Consider the following 25,191-nt stretch of genomic DNA (forward strand, 5'->3'; position numbering starts at 1 on the left):
CCCAGCCTGGCACATTCAATGTTCTTTTGGACAGCCAGACTCTCGTCTACTCTACAATGAGCTGATGAGAATTGTAGTCCAAAACATCTTGAGGGCGCCGAGGTGTGAAATGCCACCCCAAAGCAAGCTTCGCAAGCTTCTGCTTAAACCATGAGGATTTTCCTTTGCCTTAAAAAAAGAGAAAGAAAAGAAATTGTTACACAATTCTTCTCCACCCCCTCTTTTGGCGAAAGGGGTGGGAGATATGGCCCTACCTCATCTAGGACTGTGTTTTGATGCTGCTGCCTTGAGCAATCTCGCTTCCTATCTCACAAGAAATCTTTCGTCAGCTGGGGTTCTAAAAATCTACAGGGTTTTCTTTCTCTTCCTTGTTGGGAGAATCTTTTTTCTTTATTTTTATTTTTTTTCATTTTTAAGTGGTGATGGATGTCTTGAGCAAGAAAGCCTCTGCTGAGTTTGCTAAAATTATAGGGTTTATTTTTTCTCTCTTAAAAAAAAAAAGTAAATCCCCTTTATGCTTTCTTCTTCTCCTCCTCCAAGTGCCCATCCCTGATGTCTCCACCCTCTTGGAATTTGCTTACCAAACCTCCCCGTTCCATATGAGATCCAGCTTCCCTTACAGACAAGAGTCTTAGAAAAGAACCTCACTTTATCAAATCTGCTTTTAGATGACCGTAAGAATGGATTGTCTAAGAAGCCACTAGCCTTTTTCATGTCTGCAGCTACAAATATATAATAGCAGAGTGTTGGAAAACAGCTGCTAACTCAAGGCATGTTGGAATAGACAATGGGATATTGCACATGTGGAGGAACTCCACAAAACATCTTGGATGTTCAGGAATGCAATAATAGAATCGTAAAACTGCAAAGTTGGAAGGGACCCCAAGAGTCATCTAGTCCAACCCCCTGCAGTGCCAAATGACCAAAGGCAATTTTGAAATTGCAGGGCTCATTCTTACTCTGGGAAGTACAGTGTTGCCCCTCAACACCAGCTACCCAGGGCTCACTCTGGGATAACCTGTTAGGATGGAGAACAGCCTAATGTTGACTGTGTTATCGACACTGTATATGCATGGAATGTTTCTTGCAGGGAGCGGAGGTATATGGGGGTTGCTTGTTACATGTATTGTTGGAAACCGAAAAAATAAAGTTAAGAAGAATATTTTAGAAACCACAAGAGCCTTAGAATTAAACACACACACACACACACACACCCTCCAACCCCACTCCCATTCTCTGCAGATTTGTGGACTTGGGCAAGGAGATCCTTAGTGCTGAACATGACCTGAAATTAGGAATGTTCTGGGCTTTGTTTTTTTCTACATTTCTCCATCCTCGCTCCAAGAAGCTCAAGATGTAGAGATCCGGCAACCCACCTGCATTTGCAGCACGGGTTTAATCGGCTATTTTATTGGAATCCGGCAAACGGCCTTTGGCATTCTTTTTTCGGCACGTGTTTAAAACATTTTTGTTTGGGCAACTCTATGCAGACACGTAGATGTTGATGTAGAATCATAGAATCCTAGAGTTGGAAGAGACCACAAGGGCCATCCAGTCCAACCCCCTGCCAAGCAGGAAACACCATCAAAGCATTCCTGACAGATGGCTGTCAAGCCTCCGCTTAAAGACCTCCAAAGAAGGAGACTCCACCACACTCCTTGGTACCAAATTCCACTGTCCAACAGCTCTCACTGTCAGGAAGTTCTTCCTAATGTTTAGGTGGAATCTTCTTTCTTGTAGTTTGAATCCATTGCCCCGTGTCCGCTTCTCTGGAGCAGCAGAAAACAACCTTTCTCCCTCCTCCATATGACATCCTGTTATATATTTGAACATGGCTATTATATCACCCCTTAACCCTTCCTTCCTTCCTTCCTTCCTTCCTTCCTTCCTTCCTTCCTTCCTTCCTTCCTTCCTCCCTCCCTCCCTCCCTCCCTCCCTCCCTCCCTCCTTTCTTTCTTTCTTTCTTTCTTTCTTTCTTTCTTTCTTTCTTTCTTTCCCCTGTAAACCACTTGGAGGTTATGCTACAATCAAACTGCATATATTTTTTGTATCATCATCATCATCATCCCTTCGCCAATGGTTCCCAGGCCAGCTTGCAACAATTAAAAAATGGTTTCTCTCAGGTTCTCATTTCCTCAATCATTTTCTGCATTTCCACTCTCTCCCAGCCGAACCTACCTCACAGGGGTGTTGGGAGGATAAAATGTTTTGTGTTGTGTTGTGTAGGTTCCTATGATGTAAATAATGGGCCCCGCCTGCTAGCCTGCTCCCTGAAATATCACTATCACTATTAATATAAAAACAAAACAAAATAAAAAATTCTTTCCAGTAGCACCTTAGAGACCAACTAAGTTTGTTCTTGGTATGAGCTTCCGTGTGCATGCACACTTCTTCAGATACACTATTAATATACTTCTTCTTAATTGTATTTCACTATTAATTGTATTTCAGTTCAACAATGACTTTGAAAAAAAAATTGTGCAAATGGCTTTAGATACCTATTATGTCCATCAATTTCCATATAGCATATATTCAACAAACAAAAAAACAGCGACCATTTGTTGTTGACAAAGAACAGCTGGAGATAGAATGGGCCCCATTACCTTCAGTAGCTTAGGGCCTCATCAAACCTATACGAAGTGGCTGTAGGGTGTCGGGTTCAAGCTCTGCAAGAGTGTTTGCATTGGCACTGAGTCTTCCCACAAGCGCCTCAGGCAGGAGACGTCCCCTGCATTGTGCGCAAGGCAATGTGGGCGAAGGAGCCTCCCACGACATGGCAGCGTTTTTGCGTCTTGCTCTCTGCAGGTGCGTGTTGTCAGATGATTCCCTGTACCTTGCAGTCAAAAAGATGTTAACTATCCGGTGGGTTGGGGGAGAGAGAGAGAGAGAGAGAGAGAGAGAGAGAGAGAGAGAGAGAGAGAGAGGAAGAACCAACATCAATGGAGATTGAAGAGCCAGAGGGCTATGATAACCATCCCTAATGATGGTGCATAATTTGGGAGGTGCCTAATTGGAAGATCAGATCAGATTGTGTATTCCTGAGGGAGTGGCTGGCCTGCCCTCGTAGTTGTTGTTCAGTGGAAGGGTTTGGGTTTTGGAAAAGAAAAACAAACAAACGTGGAACATCATTGATTTTCAGATTGTGACTTGTACTCCTAACCACCAGGTCTTGCGAATAATTTCCCTGCTTCACAGGGACTCTCCGATTTGCACAGGGAATTGTGGCAGAGAGTCTGGAGTCTGTAGGCCAGTCCACCGTCCCTCAGACTATATGGTTGGCCAGACTATATTCGGGGGTGTGCGTGTGAACCAATTCCTGTGCCCCACAAATAACAGATGCATTTTAAATAAAAGGATACATTGTACTCAAGTAAAAACGCACTGATTCCCGGACTGTCCGCAGGCCGGATTTAGAAGTCGATTGGTCTGCATCTGGCCCACGGGCCTTAGATTGCCTACCCCTGAGTTAGAAGATGCAAAGCTGACGTCAGTCATAGATTTGGAGAGTCGGAAGGGACCCAAAGGGGTCCTCTAGTTCAACCCTCTGCCATGAAATGTTCCTTCAGGTGCCCTGTAGTCTACGACATGCCTGGCTACCTGCAAAGAAGCAGAGATGGCCACCAACGTGGATGCCTTCAAAATAAGATTGGAAGAAGGGAAGCCTTTTTTTTTAATCACTTAAAGAAATGTTCTAATATGATGAGGAGGATTTGAACTATGAGCCAGATAATAAATTAGAAAGCATAGCGGTGTCGTTATGATATGAAAGATAGAAGACAGCGTACGGCAAAGGGGGAGAAATAAAAATACCATGGAAAACGGGGTGGGAAGTCGGGAAAACGGAAGAAGAAATGACTGTGTATTGAAATGCATATGTTAAACTTTGGAAACTTAAAAACAAATACAATAAGGAAATAAAATAGGATTGGACAGATTCATGGAGGCTGTTGATGGTTGCTAACTGTGATGGCTCTGCCCTGCCATGACGGATGGAGGCAGCAATCCTTCTGGGAAACGCAGATGGGAAGGGTGCTGCTGCGCTTGGATCCTGCTTGCAGGAGAAGTCCCATCTTGTTGCCCACTGTGAGCAGGTTTGGCGGAGAGGTTGCAGTCGGCTCAAGGTGACTGATGTTGATGTGTATGTGATGTTCTATGTGCGGGACAAGATCAAACACAGGAGAATATTCTTCCTGGTGTAGGATAGGATGTCCCTATTTTCATCGGGGAAATGTTGGAGGGGATGGAAGTCTAGGAGGTAAGGGAGGACCGAAGACTGAGAAGAGAAGTGGGTTGAGAACGAAGGACCTGGAGCCAAGGATGTGGAAAAGGAAACGGCGTACCCAGTCTACAGTTGGGTCAATTTTTCAGGAAATAAATGAGATGGAGGCAGAGCTCAAAGCTAAGCGGGGAGGTGTCAATCAGGAATTTCATATATTTGAAATGAGAAGCAAACCTTCTATGGTGCTGGAGGAGACTCTTGAGAGTCCCATGGACTGCAAGGAGATCAAACCTATCCATCCTGAAGGAAATCAGCCCTGAGTGCTCACTGGGAGGACAGATCCTGAAGCTGAGGCTCCAAGACTTTGGCCACCTCATGAGAAGAGAAGACTCCCTGGAAAAGACCCTGATGTTGGGAAAGATGGAGGGCCCAAGGAGAAGGGGACGACAGAGGATGAGATGGTTGGACAGTGTTCTCGAGGCTACCAACGTGAGTCTGACCAAACTGCGGGAGGCAGTGGAAGACAGGAGTGCCTGGCGTGCTCTGGTCCAGGGGGTCACGAAAATAGGACACGACTAAATGACTAAACAACAACAGACTTATATGATTCTATACCCAGCTGACCTGTGGTGACACTGATGGCCTAAATAGCAAAACAAGCCATTCACGCATGTCTACGTTTCTCGGTCTTCTGGAGGCCTTTCTTCCTCCCCATCAGCAGCCAGAGTCTTTAAGATGTTGCAAACTAGGTAAGCAATCTATGAAGCCCTCTGCATCAGACATGCTGACAGTATTGGTACTGCCAGCAGAGGTGCTTGTTTTGCCTGCTCTTTTGAGAGAGAGAGAGAGAGAGAGAGAGAGAGAGAGAGAGAGAGAGAGAGAGATCGTTTTTGTTTTGTTTCCTAATCCCGTAGAGAGGTGTGGCCATGTTGGTTTGTTTGTAAAGAATTACAGGCCTTTGTCTTTGTCCTCATCTGAAAACTTAATTATTTCACAGTCATGGGTGTGTGAACCAGCAAATCACAGAGCAAAAACAGTCCGGGGACCCAAGGCTTTCCCAACTCTTTCCATGCAGACATTGCATTGTGCATCCTTGAGATGTTGGAGCATGGATGCCGTTTTGAGGAGATGGGATATACCCATGGCAGACTTCTTGGCCTGTCCTGGAAAGTGTAATTCTCAACAGGGAACGTGCAGGAACATCCTGAATCCGCTTCCCTAAAGGTTCAGAAGGATTGCAAGATTCAGGCCATGTGCCAGTTCTCCTGCAAGTTGTCAGTCTACTCTTTGATGTGATCTGACCAACCTCGTGGAGAAGCTGATTCAGAAGTTCCCATGACCACGTGACGCTCCAGCTCCCAACCATGCAAAACAGAGTTGGAACAGCGACTGCGTTGCTGCAGAGGATGTATGAGTCAAGCTTGGATCTATAGACTTCTGGGAAGAACCGTAGCTCCATTGTAGAGCACCTGCTTCCATGCATTAGGTCCCAAGTCCAATCTGTGGTCTCTCCAGGTAGAGTTGGACAAAGATGTCCTTTCTGAAACCTTGAAGAGCCACTGCCAGTCACTGTAGATGGACGGTGTTGAGCTTTAGACAACTGCATTGGACAAATCCATGGAGGAGAGGGCTCTCAATGGCTACTGGAATCCACAGGAGGGGAGAGGGCTCTTGTGCTTGGATCCTGTTGGGGGTTTCCTTTTGGAGCATCTTGTTGGGCTCCTGTGAGAACAGGATTGAGGACTAGATGGGCCTCCTTTGGCCTGATCCAGAAGACTCTTCTCATGTTCTTAGATGGTTTGAAGGCACCTAAGACCATCCCCTGGCTGAATCTAAGCAGGTATGCACCTGGTCAAAGAGGTGGCTGTCTGGGACTCACGTTCATGCCGTTTTGGGTTCCACGAGGAAAGAAAGGCAGGATAGAAACGGAAGAAAGCTGAATAAAAAAGCAAGGAGATAAATATCTGACCTTCAGAATTTTCTTTTCTGAGCTTCCCACACACTATGGGAGACTTTCCCATGTACTTTGAGAACTTTTATTCAATTGGCTAGCTCAGTTGGCCTTCTTGGTAGTGGCACCCGCCCTGTGGAACACCCTCCCACCAGATGTCAAAGAGAAAAACAACGACCAGATTTTTAGAAGACATCTGAAGGCAGCCCTGTTTAGCGAGGCTTTTAATGTTTAATAGATTATTGCATTTTAATGTTCTGTTGGAAGCCGCCCAGAGTGGCTGGGGAAACCCAGCCAGATGGGCGAGATATTAATAATAACAACAACAACAACAACAACAACAACAACAATATATTATTATTATTATTATTATTATTATTATTATTATTATTATTATTCCAAGGCTGCACGTTCGATCCCTGTGTGGGGCAGCTATGTATTAGACTAGATGATCCTCAGGTCCTGTCCAACTCTATAATTCTACAATTCATCCGCAGACCTATAGTGTATAGCACAATAGTTAAGAAGTCTGAAGACTTCCTGTCTATTGTGCTACACGCACTGCGAAGCTGTGAATTTTCGTGGGGAATGCTCAAGGACAAACAACAACAACAAACACTCTGACGCAGAGCTTTAAAGTGTGGATCATGCCTGGAAAGTGCAGAGGTAACAGATGTGTGGAATTGGGTTCCTACCACCAGGTGGCTTTTTGTCCAAACTCACTCGGAGCCCACTGTGAAGCTTGGATCTGAACCTAGATCCAGCCGCCTCAGTTGAGTTCATGGCAGTGACGTTTGGTCAGTGGACTAAGGAGACTAGGCTGGTCCCCTAAATGTTCCCTTGGCGCCTCCTTCCCAAACCCTGGGAAGCTTCTGCCCGGCTTAGGGAAGGAGACATGATTCTCATGCGCGAGTCGTCACAACATCCCCAATGCCCTCGCAAGCGTGCGCCTCTGGCCCTAACTGTTCCCCTATGAAAATCTTCACAGCACGCCACTGGTTCGTAGACCCGAAGCGCAGATGCTCTCCAGCAGGGCAAAGGACCAGCTTCCCTGAAGTCAGACCCCTTGCATCTGTCCCTGCCTGCCCCCTTCCACCGGAGCTCTTGTTTTACCAACATCTGGCTAAGTGGAAAAGGAACATCTGGAGCAGCTGTGAGCGAATGGGGATACTTATATTTTTTTTAGATGAAATTCAGGAAACAGGGCATGACCCAACTAGAGAGTGTCTGCCTTATCGAGGAGGTGGCTTGCTGCGGCCTGTCTCTGGATCTGGTTATAGCATGCCGAGAACCAGCCGCAGAAGGAGGACCCTTGGCCAATGGTCCCTGGGTATGGTCCCCGATCCCTGATGTGAATTAAGACAGCTTCGGACACTGAACCAAGAACAAAGTGGGGGAACAGCACTGTCGCCTCTGCAGCTCACAGGTCTCCGTCTTCCCATCCGCCCCAGCTCGGGTTTATTTTTGTGAAATCAAAGCAGCGTTCCACGGCGTCTGGCGTGCATGCACAGCGCATGAAATGGGCCGGAGGAAGAGAGGCGTGATGCTACTTGCAAACTATGCGCGGAGACAAGACCAGAGGCGCCGAGTGCTTGAAAGCTGGTGTGTGCTGGGTTGGGACTTGCCTCTCCACCGTAGCCTGCAGGGTTTCTGAGGAAATGGGGGGGGGGACGGGACTGCTTGCTGCTGCTGCTCACTCCAAACCCAAACCTGACAGGACCTGCCCTGCGTCTTAGCTGGGGGTGGAAAGCAGAGATGCAAGGGAGGGGGGGAGAGCGAGAGAGAGAAGGAGAGGGGGAAGGAAGGGTTAACGCGTTTGAAGTCGACAGGAAATTTACTGGCTGAGTGGTGCAATTTGCAGGCATCCATTCCAAGCCGAGGGGTCTGCAGCCAGGAGCTGAAGGACTCCTGGACAGAACAGCCTTTCCAGTTCCTTTGGGAGTTTTACCTTATTGTTCCAAGTGGCCTTTGTGCGCACTGCGCTTCTTTGAGATGTGCATCAAAGCAGCCTTGCCCAAACTGCCCTGCTCGCACAAGGCTGATGAGAATAGTAGCACCACAGTATTCTAGAGCTGCAAGGGACCCCCAAAGGTCCTCTAGTCCAACCCCCTGCAATGCAAGAATCTCAGCTAAAGCATCCATGGCAGGTGGCCATCCAACCTCTGCTTAAAGACCTCCAAAGAAGGAGAGTCCACCACCTTCCGAGCGAGTCTGTCTCATTGTCAAGCAGCTCTTACTGTCAGAAAGTAATATTATTATTATTCTCGTTATTTGGATCAGTTGGTTTGGGTCTTGCCCCCTCGAGCAGCAGGAAGTCAGCTTGCTCTATCTTCAGACAGACGTCCCTTCAGATTGCTATCCTATCACCTTTGGGGAGTCACTTTGGTATTCCAAAACATCTGGAAAGATCCAGATGTGGGGGAAGCTGCCTTAAGGCCTAGTTCTCAAGACACAGAAGTGGTCAACGAGTTCCTCCACCCTGCAGCGTTTCAGGCTTTCCATGCTGTAGTTTCACCAATACCAAATGAAATAAAAGCCCTGCACTCGGAAAGCAAGCGTGTCAGGGAGAAAGGTCCTTTGCACTTAATCTTTCCCCCCTGGCATGCCAGTCTTTCTGTGCGTCAGGAAGCTTTTTTGGGGGGAAGGGGGTTGAGTGTTTTCTCAGGTGAGACTTGTCTCTGAAGTGGTGCAGTGGGGAAGACGGGTGTACCCCTTCACCTGCTGTCCGTGAGAACGGAGCCCCAAAGTGTTTTTAGGCGCTTGGCAATGTGCACTGCTGCTCCGGGGGCAGGGAGATCCTCAGCCGAAGGACAGCAAAAACAACACGTTGCCTGCCCTCGCCAACTACCCTTCAGACAACGTCGGGAAACGGGAACCCTGAGTGGGTAGGCAAACATATTATGAAGAGATAGTTTTCTATCTCCTGCAGTTCGCGGTTTTTATGCAACTATCAACCATTTTGCAACTGGCTTGGTAGCTGGAAAATGCGATATAAAAGAGGGTTGTATGAAACCATGTCCCTTATAGCATCGTAGAATCATAGAGTTGGAAGGGTCCCCCAAGGGCCATCTAGCTGGACCCCCTGCAATGCAGGGAACACAACTAAAGACTCCCAGACAAATGGCCACCCGACCTCTGCTTAAATGTGATGTGCTGGTTTCTTACACGTGAGGAAGGTTTTTTAATTAAATTTTGCAAGAAGGAGGATTTGAAAAATAATAATAATACTTTGTTCCGCTGCCTTAAAGAAGCCCGTGCAACATGGAGGAGGAATCTCCTTTGTCATTGCTGCGTGCAGGGAACAGCTTTGCTCTTGCACTTGGTACAGAAAGGCAAAACTCGCAAATTCCCGCTCTGCAGTTTTTGCTCTGATGATCGCAGTTTGGTTTATATAAATGTGTGTGTGTGTCCAGTGGGTTGCATCTGTCTGCTGCTACTGCTGCTGCAGATTATTCATTCAGGTTTTTCTCCCACCCTTCCTCCCACGGGAGCCCAGGGCAGCCATACATCATCAACATCCATAAAACATCTTAATTAAAAACCTCAAAACAGATAAAACACCTCTCAGAATGTATATACAGGGCTGCCGTTTCGAGTGCTAAATGCCTGAGTGAACACAGACGTCTTCACATTGCGTCTGAATTCTCGTATGTTTTAAATCACAGCTGTATAAAAAAAAATTCCAGTGAATTTTTTTAAAATTTATCTTTCTTGCAAACCGCTTTGAGGTTTTCTTCGGCAATGAAGCAGTAGGCCGGTTTCATGAAGCAAATGTAATAAAATAACTATGACAACTTATGGGTTGGGTGCAGTTCGCCAGCGAAGGGTCTCCACAAACAGGGAGCCACCACAGAGAAGTCCCTGCTAATGCACAGACCAGGGGAACTCCCTGCCACAGGAGGCAATGATGGCCACCAAGTTGGGTGAGACAAATTCATGGAAGAGATGGCATTGTTGGCTACTAGTCTCTCCCTTCACAGTCAGAGGCATCAATGCTTCTGAATCCCAGTTGCTGGAAACCACAGAAAGCGATAGTGGCTCTTGTGTTCGAATCCTACTTGCTAGTTTCCCACAGGTATGTGGTTGGCCATTGTGAGAACAGGATGCTGGACTAGATTGAACAGTGGCCTGATCCCGTAGTAGTAGTGGTAATAATAATAATAATAATAATAATAATAATAATAATAATAATATCTATTATTTATACCCCGCCCATCTGGGTAGATTTCCCCAGCCACTCTGGGCGGCTTCCAAGAGAACACTAAAATGCAACAATCTATTAAACATTAAATATTAAATATAAAAAATACATTAAAACACCAGACATAAAAATTTTCCCTAAACAGTGCTGCCTTCAGATGTCTTCTAAAAGTCTGGTAGTTGTTTTTCTCTTTGACATCTGGTGGGAGGGTGTTCCACAGGGTGGGTGCCACCACCAAGAAGGCCCTCTGCCTGGTTCCCTGTAACTTGGCATCTCGCAGCGAGGGAACCACCAGAAGACCCTTGGTGCTGGATCTCAGTGTCCGGGCCGAACGATGGGGGTGCAGATGCTCCTTCAGGTATACTGGACTGAGGCTGTTTAGGGCTTTCAAGGTCAGCACCAACACTTTGAATTGTGCTCGGAAACGTACTGGGAGCCAACGTAGGTCTTTCAGGACCGGTGTTATGTGGTCTTGGCGGCCGCTCCCAGTCACCAGTCCAGCTGCCACATTCTGGATTAGTTGTAGTTTCTGGGTCACCTTCAAATGTAGCCCTACATAGAGCGCATTGCAGTAGTCCAAGCGGGAGATAACCAGAGCATGCACCACTCTGGTGAGACAGCAGGGCTCTTAGTATGTGCTAATGGAAGGAATTTTCCAGGGAAATGGTGGAGGGGGGCATTTTTTTTTCTATTTCCCCAATGCCTTCTATGCCTCCTTGAAATCTTCAAAGAGTTGGGGTGGATTGGATGGGGCCTGCAGGGTTGGTTGGTTGGTTTTTTGCCCAATATTTCACCCCCACTCCTCCTGTCTCCCACCAGATTCATCAGCAGACAGATACCACCCATAGTGTGTCAATTCTCTCCTTAAAGAGGTTGATTGTTCTACAGTGTTCTAAATACACTGAGACCCACCTTGTTTTTTTTCCGTTTTAAAAAGTTTTTTTTTGTTTTGTTTCCAGGGCAGTAAGAAGAAAGAAAGAAAGAAATTAAAAACACATCAACATAAAAACACAAAAAACAAACAGAAAAATCATCCATAAAAGCCCTGTGAAATAATAATAATAATAATAATAATAATAATAATAATAATAATTCCCAGAGCTTGCTTAAAAACGGGGGAGAATGGGTTCAGATTCCCATGGTATTCACAATTGTGAGGCTAACCCAAAAAAAGAACCTGCCTTGTGTCTTCTCCCAACCCATATTTTTTCTACATCCGTGTGTGTGTGTGTGTGTGTGTGTGTTTGTTGAGTTATTATTTTTCCTTTTGCACAAAGCAGCTTCAGAGTCTGCAATCTGCAGCAGGAGAAACTGCATGGGAGCGCTGGTACATTTTGATGTTCACCACATTTCTACACCAACCTGCGAAAATTCGCCAGCCTTTGAATGCCCACCCTTCCTGATTTGCACACTTTTGCGAGGGATTTTCACTATCATAATCCATTCCTGACAAAGCTGTGTATCTATTGGGGGAAGTAAAGAACAGCTTTGGATCATAATCCATTCTTGAATGCTGCCACCAATATGTACACCCTCCTCTAATGCACACATTTTTGATCATGTTATTTGGCTGGGGAAGGGCATCTCAGAAGTTGGAGGGGTGTGGATTTCGAAGGATATTTCCACTTCAGACCATGTATTGTTTCCGGGATGTGCAAATGATATAGGCTTACATAAAATTCCTCTCCTTCCTGCCCCGAGTCTCTACTATTGAGTGTGATTTCTGACATGTTAGGGCCAATTTATCCCAACTCTTTCCAAGTCTGATTCTTACCAATTTACGGTATGTTGCCAGTTGCTGGAAACTGTGGAAGGGGAAACCCCCCTCCTTGCGGGTTTCCCATTTTAATTACTCCAGCAGCTGTAATAGGGCTGCCATACACCCGGAATTTCCCAGACACATCTGGGAAGCTCAACAACCTTGCCCCCCCACCCAAAAAAAGCTCAACACCTTTTGCATTCACTTTTTCAAAATATGGCAACCCTTTGTTGTTGTTGTTCAGTCATTCAGTCGTGTCTGACTCTTCGTGACCCCATGGACCAGAGCACGCCAGGCACTCCTGTCTTCCACTGCCTCCCGCAGTTTGGCCAAACTCATGCCAGTCGCTTCGAGAACACTGTCCAACCATCTCGTCCTCTGTTGTCCCCTTCTCCTTGTGCCCTCCATCTTTCCCAACATCAGGGTTTTTTCTAGGGAGTCTTCTCTTCTCATGAGGTGGCCAAAGTCTTGGAGCCTCAGCTTCAGGATCTGTCCTTCCAGTGAGCACTCAGGGCTGATTTCCTTGAGAATGGAGAGGTTTGATCTTCTTGCAGTCCGAGGGACTCTCAAGAGTCTCCTCCAGCACCAGAATTCAAAAGCATCAATTCTTCAGCGATCAGTCTTCTTTATGGCAATCCTAGCTGTAACCTAAGAATGGAAGACGCAAAGATCACCCGTGTCAAAGCAATGATTCTTCAGCCCCAACTTCATTGGACTGGTCATGTTGATTATCGTCTTCCAAAGCAACTACTCTATTTCAAACTTAAAAATTGAAAGTGTAATGCTGGTGGTCAACAAAAGAGGTTCAAAGACTGTCTCAAGGCAAATCTAAAGAAATGTAGTATAAACGCTAGCGCTCCAACTGGAGAACAGCCTTGACCAAAGGTGTCGTGGGCTTTGAAGACACTCGAACTCAGGACACAAGGGAGAAACATGCTAAGAGGAAGGCACACTTGGCAAACCCTCACCGTGATCAACTCCCGCCCGGAAACCAATGTCCCCACTGTTGAAGGACGTGTGGATCCAGAATTGGCCTCCACAGTCACTTACGGACTCGCTGCTAAAATAAGGTTACCAGATTTTTTTTCATGAATCTGGGGGCACTTTTCAAGTGGATTTTGTATGGGGAATGATTTGTAAATCCAGGGACTTCCCCGGGAAATGGGTACGTCTGGTATCCTTATGCTAAAACCCTGTTTTGCAAAACAAAATAAAAAATAAAACATTCCTTCCAGTAGCACCTTAGAGACCAGCTAAGTTTGTTCTTAGTATGAGCTTTCGTGTGCATGCACACTTTTTCAGATTTTGTTTTGCAAGACAATCTTACTCGGCTATGAGGGATCTCCAAAGAAGAAGAAGAACCTATGAATGTGCTGCAAAGTATGCTCCGGTGAGGGTGGAAGTTGGAGGAGGTGGTACAGAAAGATCCAGCCTTCTCTCTTCTCCCGAATTCATGCCTGGAGGCTACGTTCCTTCATCCTGCCTGGCTGCTTCCCTCGCCACCCCTCCCTGGCCCGTTTACCAAAGCAGCCCAGCTTTTCATGTTCGGGGAGTGCCCCCCTCCCGGAAGGCCACAGCCAGCTGCCTCCTGAGTCCAGCCTGGCATTGTGCGTATCCCCCCCCCTTACCCAGAGGGAACAAAGGGAACCAGTGTGACAATTCCTTGCCTCTGCCCCTTGTGGTTTTTGCAGTGTCAACGCTCTCCCTTCCCAAACTTCCACCACGGAGATCTTTCTGTCCCCGCTGTGCCTCCCCTTTCTGCGGTTCATACCGGCTCAGGTACCCGGGGGGGGGGCACATGCCTGGTGTCAACATCTCCTGTGGGCGCGGCAGGGGGAGGAATGTGCCGCTCCCAGCTCTCGCTCCGGCAATTAATCCCAGCAACTGACAGGTGGCAACAGGCGGCCTTTGGCTGGGTGCTCCGTCGCGGCCAGAAAGAAAGGGTGCTCGGAGCTCGTGATCTCCGGGGGGTTCCTTGGAAGAAGGAGCCCTCTGGAAAGGGAGAAGGGGGCGAGAGGAAGCGGGCTGTGGATTATGCAGAGCATTGTGGAACTGCGGGACTCACCTGTGCAGGAGGCAGCGATGGCCAGCATCCTAGAGGGCTTTAAAACCGGATTAGGATTGTGGAGGGTGAGGCTATCAATGGGTTCTAGGCATCTGGTCCAGCTATTGGTCGCCTTACCCCAAAAAAGGACATTGCAGAGTTTGAAAAACTTCAGAAAAGGGCAGCTAACATGATCCAAGGGATGGAGTGAGTCCCTTATGAAGAAAGGTTGAAACATTTGGGAATTTTACTTTAGAAAAAAAAAGGCAAGGTGACATGATAGAGGTTTATAAAATTATTTATGGCAGGGTGAAACTGGATATTGGAAAGTCCCTTCCGCTCACATCTTTCTCCTAACACTAGAAGTGATGAACGAAGCAGAATGCTAGGAGATTTCAGGCAGGTAAAAGAACGTCCTTCTTCAAGCAGCACATAGCTGAGCGATGGAACAGATAAATAAAAGAATTATGATAATGAAGATTAAGCGCAGTTCACCAGCGAAGGGTCTCCATAAACAGGGAGCCACCACAGAGGAGTCCCTGCACAGATCAGTGGAACTCCCTCCCACAGGAGGCAATGATGTGCCACCAACCTAGGTGGCTATAAAAGGGTATTGGGTGGCCACTAGCCAGGGTGGCTATTGCTCTGCTTCTGCAGCAATGCTTCTGAAGCCCAGTTGCTGGAAGCTGCAGGAGGGGAGAGAGTTGCTCTTGTGTTCGAATCCTGCTTGCTGGTTTCCCCTTGGGGCCCCTGGTTAACAGGATGCTGGACTAGATGGGCCCCTGGCCTGATCTTACATTCTGGTGCGGTTCGGCTTCCTAAGCAAACTTCCGTAATCCAAAAGCATCTGTTGTGTCTTTGCATAGAGAACCTTCCATGGTTGGTCTGCCCTGGAAGGGTCTTCAGCCTGGAAATGGCCCCAGTGGCCCCATGGCCTTTTCACAGCAAGGTGGCAGTTAATTGCAGCTCAGTTAGACATGTATCACCAGACCGGGGGCCCCTTTCTGCGATAAGGGCTCTCTCATCTCGTTCACCAATGTTTCCACTATTCTTTTTTTTTTTTTAAATAACTCTTTATTGGGTTTTATAAACAAGAATAATGTTATACAAATAGGTGTACCAAGTTTTCTAATGTCGTTTGTATATCACAGGAAATAGCATAATAAATGCAGAGTAATATCCACAACGTATGATTCATTATTAGTGGTCAGAATGCAAGTTCTTGGCTCAAGAATTGGTTTAAACAATTCTAAGTTAAGCCTGACTTCAATCTGCTTTATTATGTATGGTTCTATTTTTGTGTGCAGGGACGCGGGTGGTGCTGTGGGTTAACAAACAGAGCCTAGGGCTTGCCGATCAAAAGGTCAGTGGTTCGAATCCCCACGACGGGGTGAGCTCCCGTTGCTCGGTCCCAGCTCCTGCCAACCTAGCAGTTCGAAAGCATGTCAAAGTGCAAGTAGATAAATAGGTACTGCTCCGGCGGGAAGGTAAACGGCGTTTCCGTGCGCTGCTCTGGTTCGCCAGAAGTGGCTTTGTCATGCTGGCCACATGACTCGGAAGCTGTACACCGGCTCCCTCGGCCAGTAAAGCAAGATGAGCGCCTTAACCCCAGAGTCGTCCGCGACTGGACCTAATGGTCAGGGGTCCCTTTACCTTTACCTATTTTTGTGTGCACCACTGAGAAACTTGATCTAGGGACCCCGCTTTTCAAAGTCTGATAGTCACTTGCACCTCTTGCGTGCCCCCCTTGCCTCTTAGTGCCCCCCAAGGAATTCCAGGCCCCCACCCCCCTCTCTAGACCTCTGGATTGCCTGCGCTGGGAAAGTGGGGTCAGACTAGAAGCTCTACAAACCCCTCCATGATTCTGGCCAATGAGATCTGAAGACACTGCTGTGAAAATATGCAAAATGAATCCTACAATTCTAGAATGGTAGAGCTGGATGGGACCCCCAAGGGTCATCTAGTCCAACCCCCTGCAATTCAGGAATCTCAACTAAAGCATCCATGGCAGATGGCCATCCAACCTCTGCTTAAACATCTCCAGGGAAGGAGAGTAAATGGTCCTTAAGTTTCTTCGTGGAATCTGAAAGATTCAAGGAGGCAGTGTGAGTGTGTGTGTGTGTGTGTGTGTGTGTGTTTTCCCTCTGCTCCAAAAGCTCCCCCTGCGAGGTGAGCTCAGGTGGTTCCCATTGCAAAACCAAGACCCCCTTTCCTTCCCGGTGCCCCCTTTTTGCTCTCTTTGAGCACAGGAAAGTGTTCCGCTGGCAGGCTTCTCCTTTGTTAGAGTGAAATAGACACTCCCAAATAATGGCTGTACGTGTGGGTCTTTGAAAACCTTTGTCAACACTCCTTCAGGAGAAGGGTGGGTGGAAGGAACGGGGGGGGGACATCATGCTGAGAAACCAGACAGGTGTTGGCCGATGGTGGCTGGCATGGGGCGTGCGCAGAGAGAAGGCTGGATTACCCACCTGGGTGCCAGCAGTATGTAACACAGCCTGCTTCCATGGGCAGGTGGCAAGGACAGGGAGGCAGGCATTGAAATACTCTCCCCCCTCCTGTGCTCCTTGCAAGTCTTGGGTAAATGGCCCAGTGTGCTGATATCCTCAGAAATCCTCTGTGTGCAGCACATTTGGGCACGAGGGACAGCAAAAGGGCTGAGATTTATATTTCATTTTGAAGCATTCTCCTTCCCCAAAGGATATCTAGCCCGTGCTGGGTCTTCTTGGTGCCATTGGTTCCCTGTGGCAACATCTCTTTGCAGCCTCGTCCCTGCCCATTTTGGTGAGGCCTCGTCCCCCGGCCTAAGACATTGAAGCCTCAAGTTGCCAGAAACCCCAGATCCTTTGCATGCCAAGCTCTTTTGGGCTCTTCCTGAGGACAATCCATACCACCGTGGGAGGCCACAAATGGTGGACAGAAGCTCTGTAAAATGTCGCTTGTGGAGTAAAATGGCAGGCTGCTCAAGTAAGCGAGCCAAGCTGTAATCTCAAGGGAGAGAAACAATCTCCAGGGAGAGGAATAGCTGCCCTGTCTTGGAGCACAGTGCCTTCCTGCTCTCTGTTGCTTAAAAACATACAGAAATCAACCATTAAAAAACCAATTAAACCTTGATAGAGTTAAAACTACTGTATATACATATGCAAAATCCGTTTAAAACATACCGATGATTAAAATAAAAGCAGCAGAGCACCAGCTGTTTAACTAAATGCCGTCAATTCTTCTTGGAACAAGAAAGTCTTCACCTGCCGGTTATGTTAAGATTCTGCAAGCTAGCCCAGTGGCCTGGGAGAATGAATTGCAAAAAAACAAATAAAAAATTAAGATCTTGGCCTGTTGCACAGAACAAGGATAAACTTCTTCGTTATGCTGTTCGGTTTGCCTGTCTCTGGTTGACTTCCTGTGCTCCTGCGACATCTCCATATAAAAGGATCTCAAGATAGCTGGGTCTGGCTGGGAGATATCTCAGACCCTAGAGAGCCGCTGCCAGTCAGAGTAAACAGAGCAAGGATAAATGGAGAAACACTCTGGCCCAGTCCAAAGCACCCACCTGGCCACCACAATGGACAGGGAGGGTGATGGAGCCCCTTGATCTCGTTCTATTTAGCTTCCTTTCTGTTCTCATCATGGGTACAACTAACAGAGATGTGGGGGAATCTGTGCTTACCATATCCCATGAATATATATATATGTGTGTGTGTGTGTGTGTGTGTGTGTGTGTGTGTCAATAGGGAAACAGATAGGATTGCTAGGGGAGCCATGTGGGAAGGGGGGGGGTAGTCCTGTTTCTCAACACCACTTTTTTCTTGATGTTAAATTTCTCACTCTCCAGCTTCTGAGGGAAGCAGAAAGGGACCACGCAGACACCTGAAAGTGGGGCCATTTCTGAAAATGGCCAGGAGGAAAGGCTTCAAACCCAATGCAGTTCCTCCCCTCCACTTTCAGTTTCTCCTTTCTTAAACTCGCCAAAGATCCTAATCTTGAATATATTTTATCGAGTAGCACCTTAGAGACCAACTAAGTTTGTTCTTGGTATGAGCTTTCGTGTGCATGCACACTTTTTCAGATACTTCAAGTGTGCGTGCACAGGAAAGCTCTTACCAAGAACAAACTTAGTTGGTCTCTAAGGTGCTACTGGAAAGAATTTTTTATTTTATTTTGTTTTGACTATGGCAGACCAACACGGCTACCTACCTGTAACTGGAATCTTTTATCGAGTCCAGGTTGGCATGATGAGTTTAGCAGAGAGAGAGAGAGAGAGAAAACCCGTCTGCTTTCTGCTTTCGCTCTGCCCAGTTCCTTAAAACGTCAATCTTGCGCCTTATTAACAGTGTTCATTTTAATTAAGAGAGCTTTCCAATGAGAGATTTCTGGGAATCCTTTTTATTTTATTTTACAAGAACCCCCCCCCTCGCCCTCCAACAACTTGCTTTGAGTGTTGCAATAATCTGGTTTTCTTTCCTCTCCTTCTTCTTCTTTTTCAAACAATATATCGCCTCGTTTGGCACGCTCCCGTTTCCGCAGGCTGTGTAAATCCTTTGTGTGCGTAATCCTTCGCCTGCGGGCACCAGAAAGAGAAGCGATTGCACAATCCGACATTGTCGCGTTCGAAAGAGGGCTTGAAACCTTGAACGAGGTATTCGCAGTTCCTTTCGCTGCGACGATGACCTAAATCCTTTGGGCAGCGATGTGAGAAGGGGTGGGGTGGGGCTGAGTGGGGAGCAGAGAGTTAGAGCCGGAGTTCATGCTTGAAAATAATTGGCCAGTTCTTCTAATTTCCCCCCGATTCATGTTTTCTCACCTGAGCAACCTGTAACAGAATAAAATCCCACCACCCACCCGCCTCCTTGAATATCCATCGCTAATCCCCTCCATTGCCACACTGCCACCCACCTGCCTAACCAACCACCCTTGCCAGGAACCTATTATCCGGACAGGATGCAAAGGGCGAGCTTTGCTCCAGTTTAACGTGTGCGTTCCTGTCGGCCCCTTTTGTTTGCGCAGTTTGGATCGTGCCTGGGAGCACGCACCCTTTCACGGGCCGCTCTGAAAGCAAACAGACAGCTTGCTGCACACTCTTTCCCGCCAGCCCCGTTGAAAGGCATGAATAGCCGGGAAGGGAGGAAATGCCAGCAGTTTTCTGTGGTTGGCGCAGCCAGGGGGTTTCCATGCCCTGTGCAAACAACAGACTAGCTCCTGCAGCCTTCCAGGCGCTTGACATCTTTTGCACACTGGGGTGGAATCACAGAATCCTAGAATCCTAGAGTTGGAAGAGACCCCAAGGGCCATCCAGTCCAACCCCCTGCCAAGCAGGAAACACCATCCAAGCATTCCTGACAGGTGGCTGTCAAGCCTCTGCTTAAAGACCTCCACAGAAGGAGACTCCACCACACTCCTTGGCAGCAAATTCCACTGTCCAACAGCTCTTACTGTCAGGAAGTTCTTCCTAATGTTTAGGTGGAATCTTCTTTCTTGTAGTTTGAATCCATTGCCCCGTGTCCGCTTCTCTGGAGCAGCAGAAAACAGCCTTTCTCCCTCCTCTAGATGACATCCTTTTATATATTTGAACATGGCTATCCTATCACCCCTTAACCTTCTCTTCTCCAGGCTAAACATACCCAGCTCCCTAAGCCGTTCCTCATAAGGCATCATTTCCAGGCCTTGGACCACCGTGAAGCTGGAAGGGACCCCAAGGGTCATCCAGTCCAACCCCCTGCAATGCAGGAATCGCAGCTGAAGAGTCCATGGCAGATGGCCATCTCAACCTCTGCTTAAGAACCTCCAAGGCAGGAGAGTCCATCACCTTCTAAGGGAAACCCTTCCACTGCCAAACAGCTCTTACTGCCAGAAAGTTCTTCCTGATGTTTAGTTGGAATCTCCTGTCTTGTAACATGGATCAATTGGTTCTGGTCCTACCCTCCAGAGCAGGAGAAAGCAAGCTGGCTCCCTCTTCCATGTGACAGCCCTTGAGATATCTGGACACCCCCTGTCAGTCTCCATGTTTTATATTAAGTGTGTGCTGATTGCCTTTGTGTTCTTGGTGGATGCAGACAGGCCCATGTATTGCGAAGAGACCTCAGCAGGATTTGTGCAGCCTAGAGGGAAGGATAAGGGGCTGTGGCTCGTGACTTCGCTTTTATTTAATTTCATAAAATGTATACACTTCTTGATTGTAGAAAACAAACAAACCAACTCAAGCCTCAAAGTGGTTTGCAAAAAATAAATAAATTAAAATAACAGTATCAATAAAAGAAAATAACAACAATAATTTAAAACTTTTGAAAAGCTAAAAGAACAATAAGAATTGGATTAAAACTCAAGCCAATTTTCTAGACATCTGGCCATGACTGTTTTGTCGTTGTTTTTCATTTCTATACCACTCTATGTTTTCTTAAGAAAAAAAACTCTCAGAGAGGTTTACAACATATTAAGACATCAAATAAAACATTGCTGAAGAAAGTCAAATATAAAGCATGCGTTCAAAGCAACATAATTAACAGGAATCTAAAATGTTATCTTAAAGATTTAAAAATAAAATATTACAAAGGAAGTCAACTACAGAATGCACACATAACACAGCATTTTTAACAAAATAAAAAAATTCCTTCCAGTAGCACCTTAGAGACCAACTAAGTTTGTTCTTGGTATGAGCTGTCGTGTGCATGCAGACTTCTTTTAGCAGGTGCTGAAAGGCTGCAGGGAAGGCTCCTGCCCGATGTCAATAGGTAGGGAGTTCCAGAGTTTCGTTGCTGACAAAAGATCGAGTTCTTACCAATGCAAAATGGGTCTTCCTCGGCTGCTCTCCTGACTTTGCCTTCCTTCCCTTTTGTCCTCCCATCAGTACTCCACCGAACTGAAGAAGTTGTACTGCCAGATCGCCAAGACGTGTCCCATTCAGATCAAGGTGATGACCCCCCCTCCCCAGGGTGCCGTCATCCGTGCCATGCCCGTTTACAAGAAAGCGGAGCACGTCACCGAGGTGGTGAAGCGCTGCCCCAACCACGAGCTCAGCCGGGAATTCAACGAAGGTGAGTTGGGCACCTCCAGATCATTGGGGACAGCTCTCGTATCTCCTCTTAGTCTCCTCTCCTCCAAGCCAAGCACCCCAAATTCCATGCACCGATCCTCATAAGTCTTGGTTTCCATGTCTCGGCCGCCCTCCTCTGCACACCTTCCGGCTTGTCAATATACTTATCATATTGTATAGATTTGGGGACGACCCACTCCCAAACCCTAGAAATTAATAAATGGTAGGATTTTGATTATTTGGAGCATTGAAGAGAAGATTGGGGGGTCAGTGGAAAAGTAGAGGCTAAGATTCCTTTCCAAGCCAGGGCCTCACCTGGGATAGAGGCATTTATAAGACAAAAGGGATTGATGTCCCATCTGAGAGTCTGGGCAGACAGAGGTTGCCATGGTGATGGGGTGTGGGTTTGAAGTGAGAAGAAAAGAGAGTTTTTAGCAGGGTGTTCTGGGAAGAAGAAGAAGAGGAGGAGGAGGAGGAGGAGGAGGAGGAGGAGGAGGAGGAGGAGGAGGAGGAGGAGGAGAGGAAAGACTGGGATCCATCTTGGGCAGGCTGGCTGAAGGCTGGCTAGGAGAGATGCCTTTGGACTCTCAGGCTGCACTGCTGTGGGGGACAAGCCCCCTTGAAATGGCAATGCTGGACTCCCTCCATGAAGACTGAAAGTGTAAATAAGCTAATAAACCATATTCCCTAAAGCTACGGCAGCCTCCACCATGCCTCCATTTTCCAGAGGAACCACAGACCCTGGGTGAGTGCCTGGAACCCTGTGGAGTCTTGCCACCGCTTGGCAGAGAGAGGGGCAGGCACCCCACTTATGTGACAATATGACGCATAGCTATAGAGTGGCCAGTTTGCAGCAGCGACCACAACACAGGTCCATTTCAGTCACTGTCACTAGGGAAGCTCTCCAAGGTGGAGTTGAGGTATGCCAATAGGTGCAGGGGTTTCACAGCAAGAAATGCGCCCTGAGCTGTGGAGGTTTGCTTGTTTTCCTCGGGTTACCTCTCTCCGAAATGCTGATTCTTTTGCTGACCTCGTTCCTTTCCCGTACGCTTTTGCAGGTCAAATAGCTCCTCCCAGCCACCTGATTAGAGTGGAAGGAAACAGCCACGCTCAGTATGTGGAGGACCCCATCACTGGCAGGCAGAGTGTTCTGGTCCCCTACGAGCCACCGCAGGTGAGTTGTGCGGGAATGTCCAGGGAGGCAGGAGAGGGTATATTGTTTATTGCTATCCTTCCTAACTTGCGCTAACAAGTTCTATAACTTAGCAGAGTTTTACATTCCCCCTTTAAACGCACAGCAGTTAGCTGGTTGCAGGCCTGTGTAAGCCTCTCAATATCAGATTCCTGGTAAGTCCCCTTTATATCCCTCCTAAAAGAATAAACACGCCACAATTTTGTTTAGAGTATATAAAAGTAGTTTAGTCACATTCTGTTCACAGTTGGATCCCAGAAGGTAGACTTAGTTATAAATATGTACATATGGATCTACCCCATATGGTGGGTTAATCCCAGTGACTGCAGACTGGCAGTCACTGCAGTTCACATGACGAAAGGAAGATGGGAAAGAAGAGTGCCTTGTGCTTTTGTTACCTGCACAGGTAAGGTCATGCCCACCTCTAGTCACATGCAAGAGGAAGTATGTCCCACTCCAGGAGGAAACAGGAAGTTTGTGACTGGCTGGACCAAACATCCCCTTGCATGTCCTCTCTAGGAAAACAAGGAATGTTGTATTTGACTGCTACTTGTGTATCACATGCCACAAGTTGGGAGTCTGGGGTCTTCTAAACAGGACTGTCATTTTGTCCCTTCAGATGCAACAGAATAAGCCCATTCACACATCACACTAAACCATTGTTCATGTTTCACTGCTGCCCATTGCTCTTTCCTTTCAGCAAGCGGAAACAACCGACCTATGCGCACGCTAGCAAGTGCTATGGCATTTATCTGTTTCATAAAATCTATTCATAAAAAGGGACGCAGGTGGCGCTGTGGGTTAAAGCACAGAGCCTAGGGCTTGCCGATCAGAAGGTCGGCGGTTCAAATCCCTGCGACGGGGTGAGCTCCCGTTGCTCGGTCCCTGCTCCTGCCCACATAGCAGTTTGAAAGCACATCAAAGTGCAAGTAGATAAATAGGTACTGCTCCAGCAGGAAGGTACCTGCTCTGGTTCGCCAGAAGCTGCTTAGTCATGCAGGCCACATGACCCAGAAGCTGTACACCAGCTCCCTCAGCCAGTAACGCGAGATGAGCGCCGCAACCCCAGAATCGGACATGACTGGATCTAATGGTCAGGGGTCCCTTTACCTTTACCTTTAAAATCTATTCACTGCTTGAAAACGAACCTCAAAACTGAGAAAACAATGCAATAATCAATGAGAAAAAAGACCCTTGGAAAGTTAAAATGCTTAGTTGAGATTCCTGCATTGCAGGGGGCTGGACTGATGAGCCTTGTGGGTCCCTATACAATTCTAGGGACACAGGTGGCACTGTGGTCTTGCTGATTGGAAGGTCGGTGGTTCGAATCCCCGCAACAGAATGAGCTTCCTTTGCTCTGTCCCAGCTCCTGCCAACCTAGCAGTTCGAAAGCTCACCAGTGCTGGTCGATAAATAGGTACCGCTGCAGCAGGAAGGTAAACGGCGTTTCCATGCACTCTGGATTCCATCACGGTGCTCCTTTGTGCTGGAAGTTGTTTAGTCAAGCTGGCCACATGACCCACAAAGCTGTCTGTGGACAAATACCGGCTCCCTTGGCCTGAAAGTGAAATGAGCGCCTCAACCCCATATTTGCCTTTGGTTGGACTTAACCGTCCAGGGGACCTTTACCTTTTCCCTTACCTATACAATTCTATGATCAATAAACTAAAGACCAATTAAAACTTGTGGCAACTTTTGATGCATCTGAGTGCTGAAAGGGTACAAGGGAAGGCTCCTGCCCGATTTCAATAGGCAGGGAGTTCCAAAGTGTAGCTGCTGCCACACTTAAAAGACCTGGAAATCTGCTTTCAGTCGAAAAAGACAGTATTGGACTCGGGGAGACCTGCAGCCCAACTTGGTACAAAACAGGTTCCTATGTCTGAATTAAAGTTACATCTGAAGCAGACAAGTTTCTCTCGGTGACTTTGGAGAGGGGAAAGGAAGGGTGTGTGTGTGTGTGTGTGTGTGTGTGTGTCTTGCACCAGCCTTCAGCAACCTGATCACTTCCTGCGTGACTCAAGAGTCGACTCGGAATAACTCCCCCTTTTTTCTTCTGTCCAGGTCGGCACAGAATTCACCACCGTCTTGTACAATTTCATGTGCAACAGCAGTTGCGTCGGGGGCATGAACAGGCGCCCGATCCTTATCATCGTGACGCTTGAAACCAGAGAGTAAGTAGCATTAGCAGGAGATCGGAGTGGCAAGCAGTGGCTTGGAAGCCTCTGAAACTTGATGGGAGATCAAAAAATGAGTCCAAAGCAAAAATAAAAACCTTGATCCAGAAGCAGAAGGGGCTTTTGTTTTCATTGCCTTCCCCCCCCCCCCAATACCACACTCACAAACATAGCAATTCCCAATTCACAAACAGGGGCGCGTAGTCATACAGTCATAGGATAGTAGAGAATCGTGCCCGGAGGTCCTGCCCCATAACTGCAGCCAAATATTGCAGGATCCACCAGTGCAGGGTTGATTTCTACACCACTTATTATATTAGCAATTTCACTAAGTGGTACTCAAAAAATGATATTAAACTAGATATTACAAAAATACAGTTACATATAAAAATATTGCATGAATACAAAGGTACTAACGAATGGTGGGGGGAGGGGTCCAAGGCTGGGATCGCTCTGTTGGTAGAGCATGAGACTCTTAATCTTAGGGTTGTGGGTTCGAGTCCTGTGTCGGGCATTGCAGCAGGGTTGGGCTGGATGGCCCTGGTGATTCCTTCCAACTCTACAATTCCATGATTCTATGATAATATATGGGACGCGAGTGGCGCTGTGGGTTAAACCACAGAGCCT

General features: G+C 47.3%; 1 protein-coding gene across 6 annotated transcripts in view; it reads left to right on the forward strand.

Annotated features, from left to right (window-relative positions):
• The window catches only part of TP63 (tumor protein p63), a 129,269-nt gene that overhangs the window by 77,900 nt on the left and 26,178 nt on the right, over window positions 1-25,191 (forward strand). For all 6 annotated transcript variants that reach the window (XM_033150924.1, XM_033150925.1, XM_033150921.1 and 3 more), the window contains 3 exons: window positions 21,013-21,199; window positions 22,257-22,372; window positions 24,452-24,561. In XM_033150924.1, the coding sequence (XP_033006815.1) occupies window positions 21,013-21,199; window positions 22,257-22,372; window positions 24,452-24,561 (413 nt within the window). The remainder of the gene's footprint in view (window positions 1-21,012; window positions 21,200-22,256; window positions 22,373-24,451; window positions 24,562-25,191) is intronic.

Source organism: Lacerta agilis, chromosome 5 (assembly GCF_009819535.1).
Source record: "Lacerta agilis isolate rLacAgi1 chromosome 5, rLacAgi1.pri, whole genome shotgun sequence".
Lineage (NCBI taxonomy): Eukaryota > Metazoa > Chordata > Lepidosauria > Squamata > Lacertidae > Lacerta > Lacerta agilis.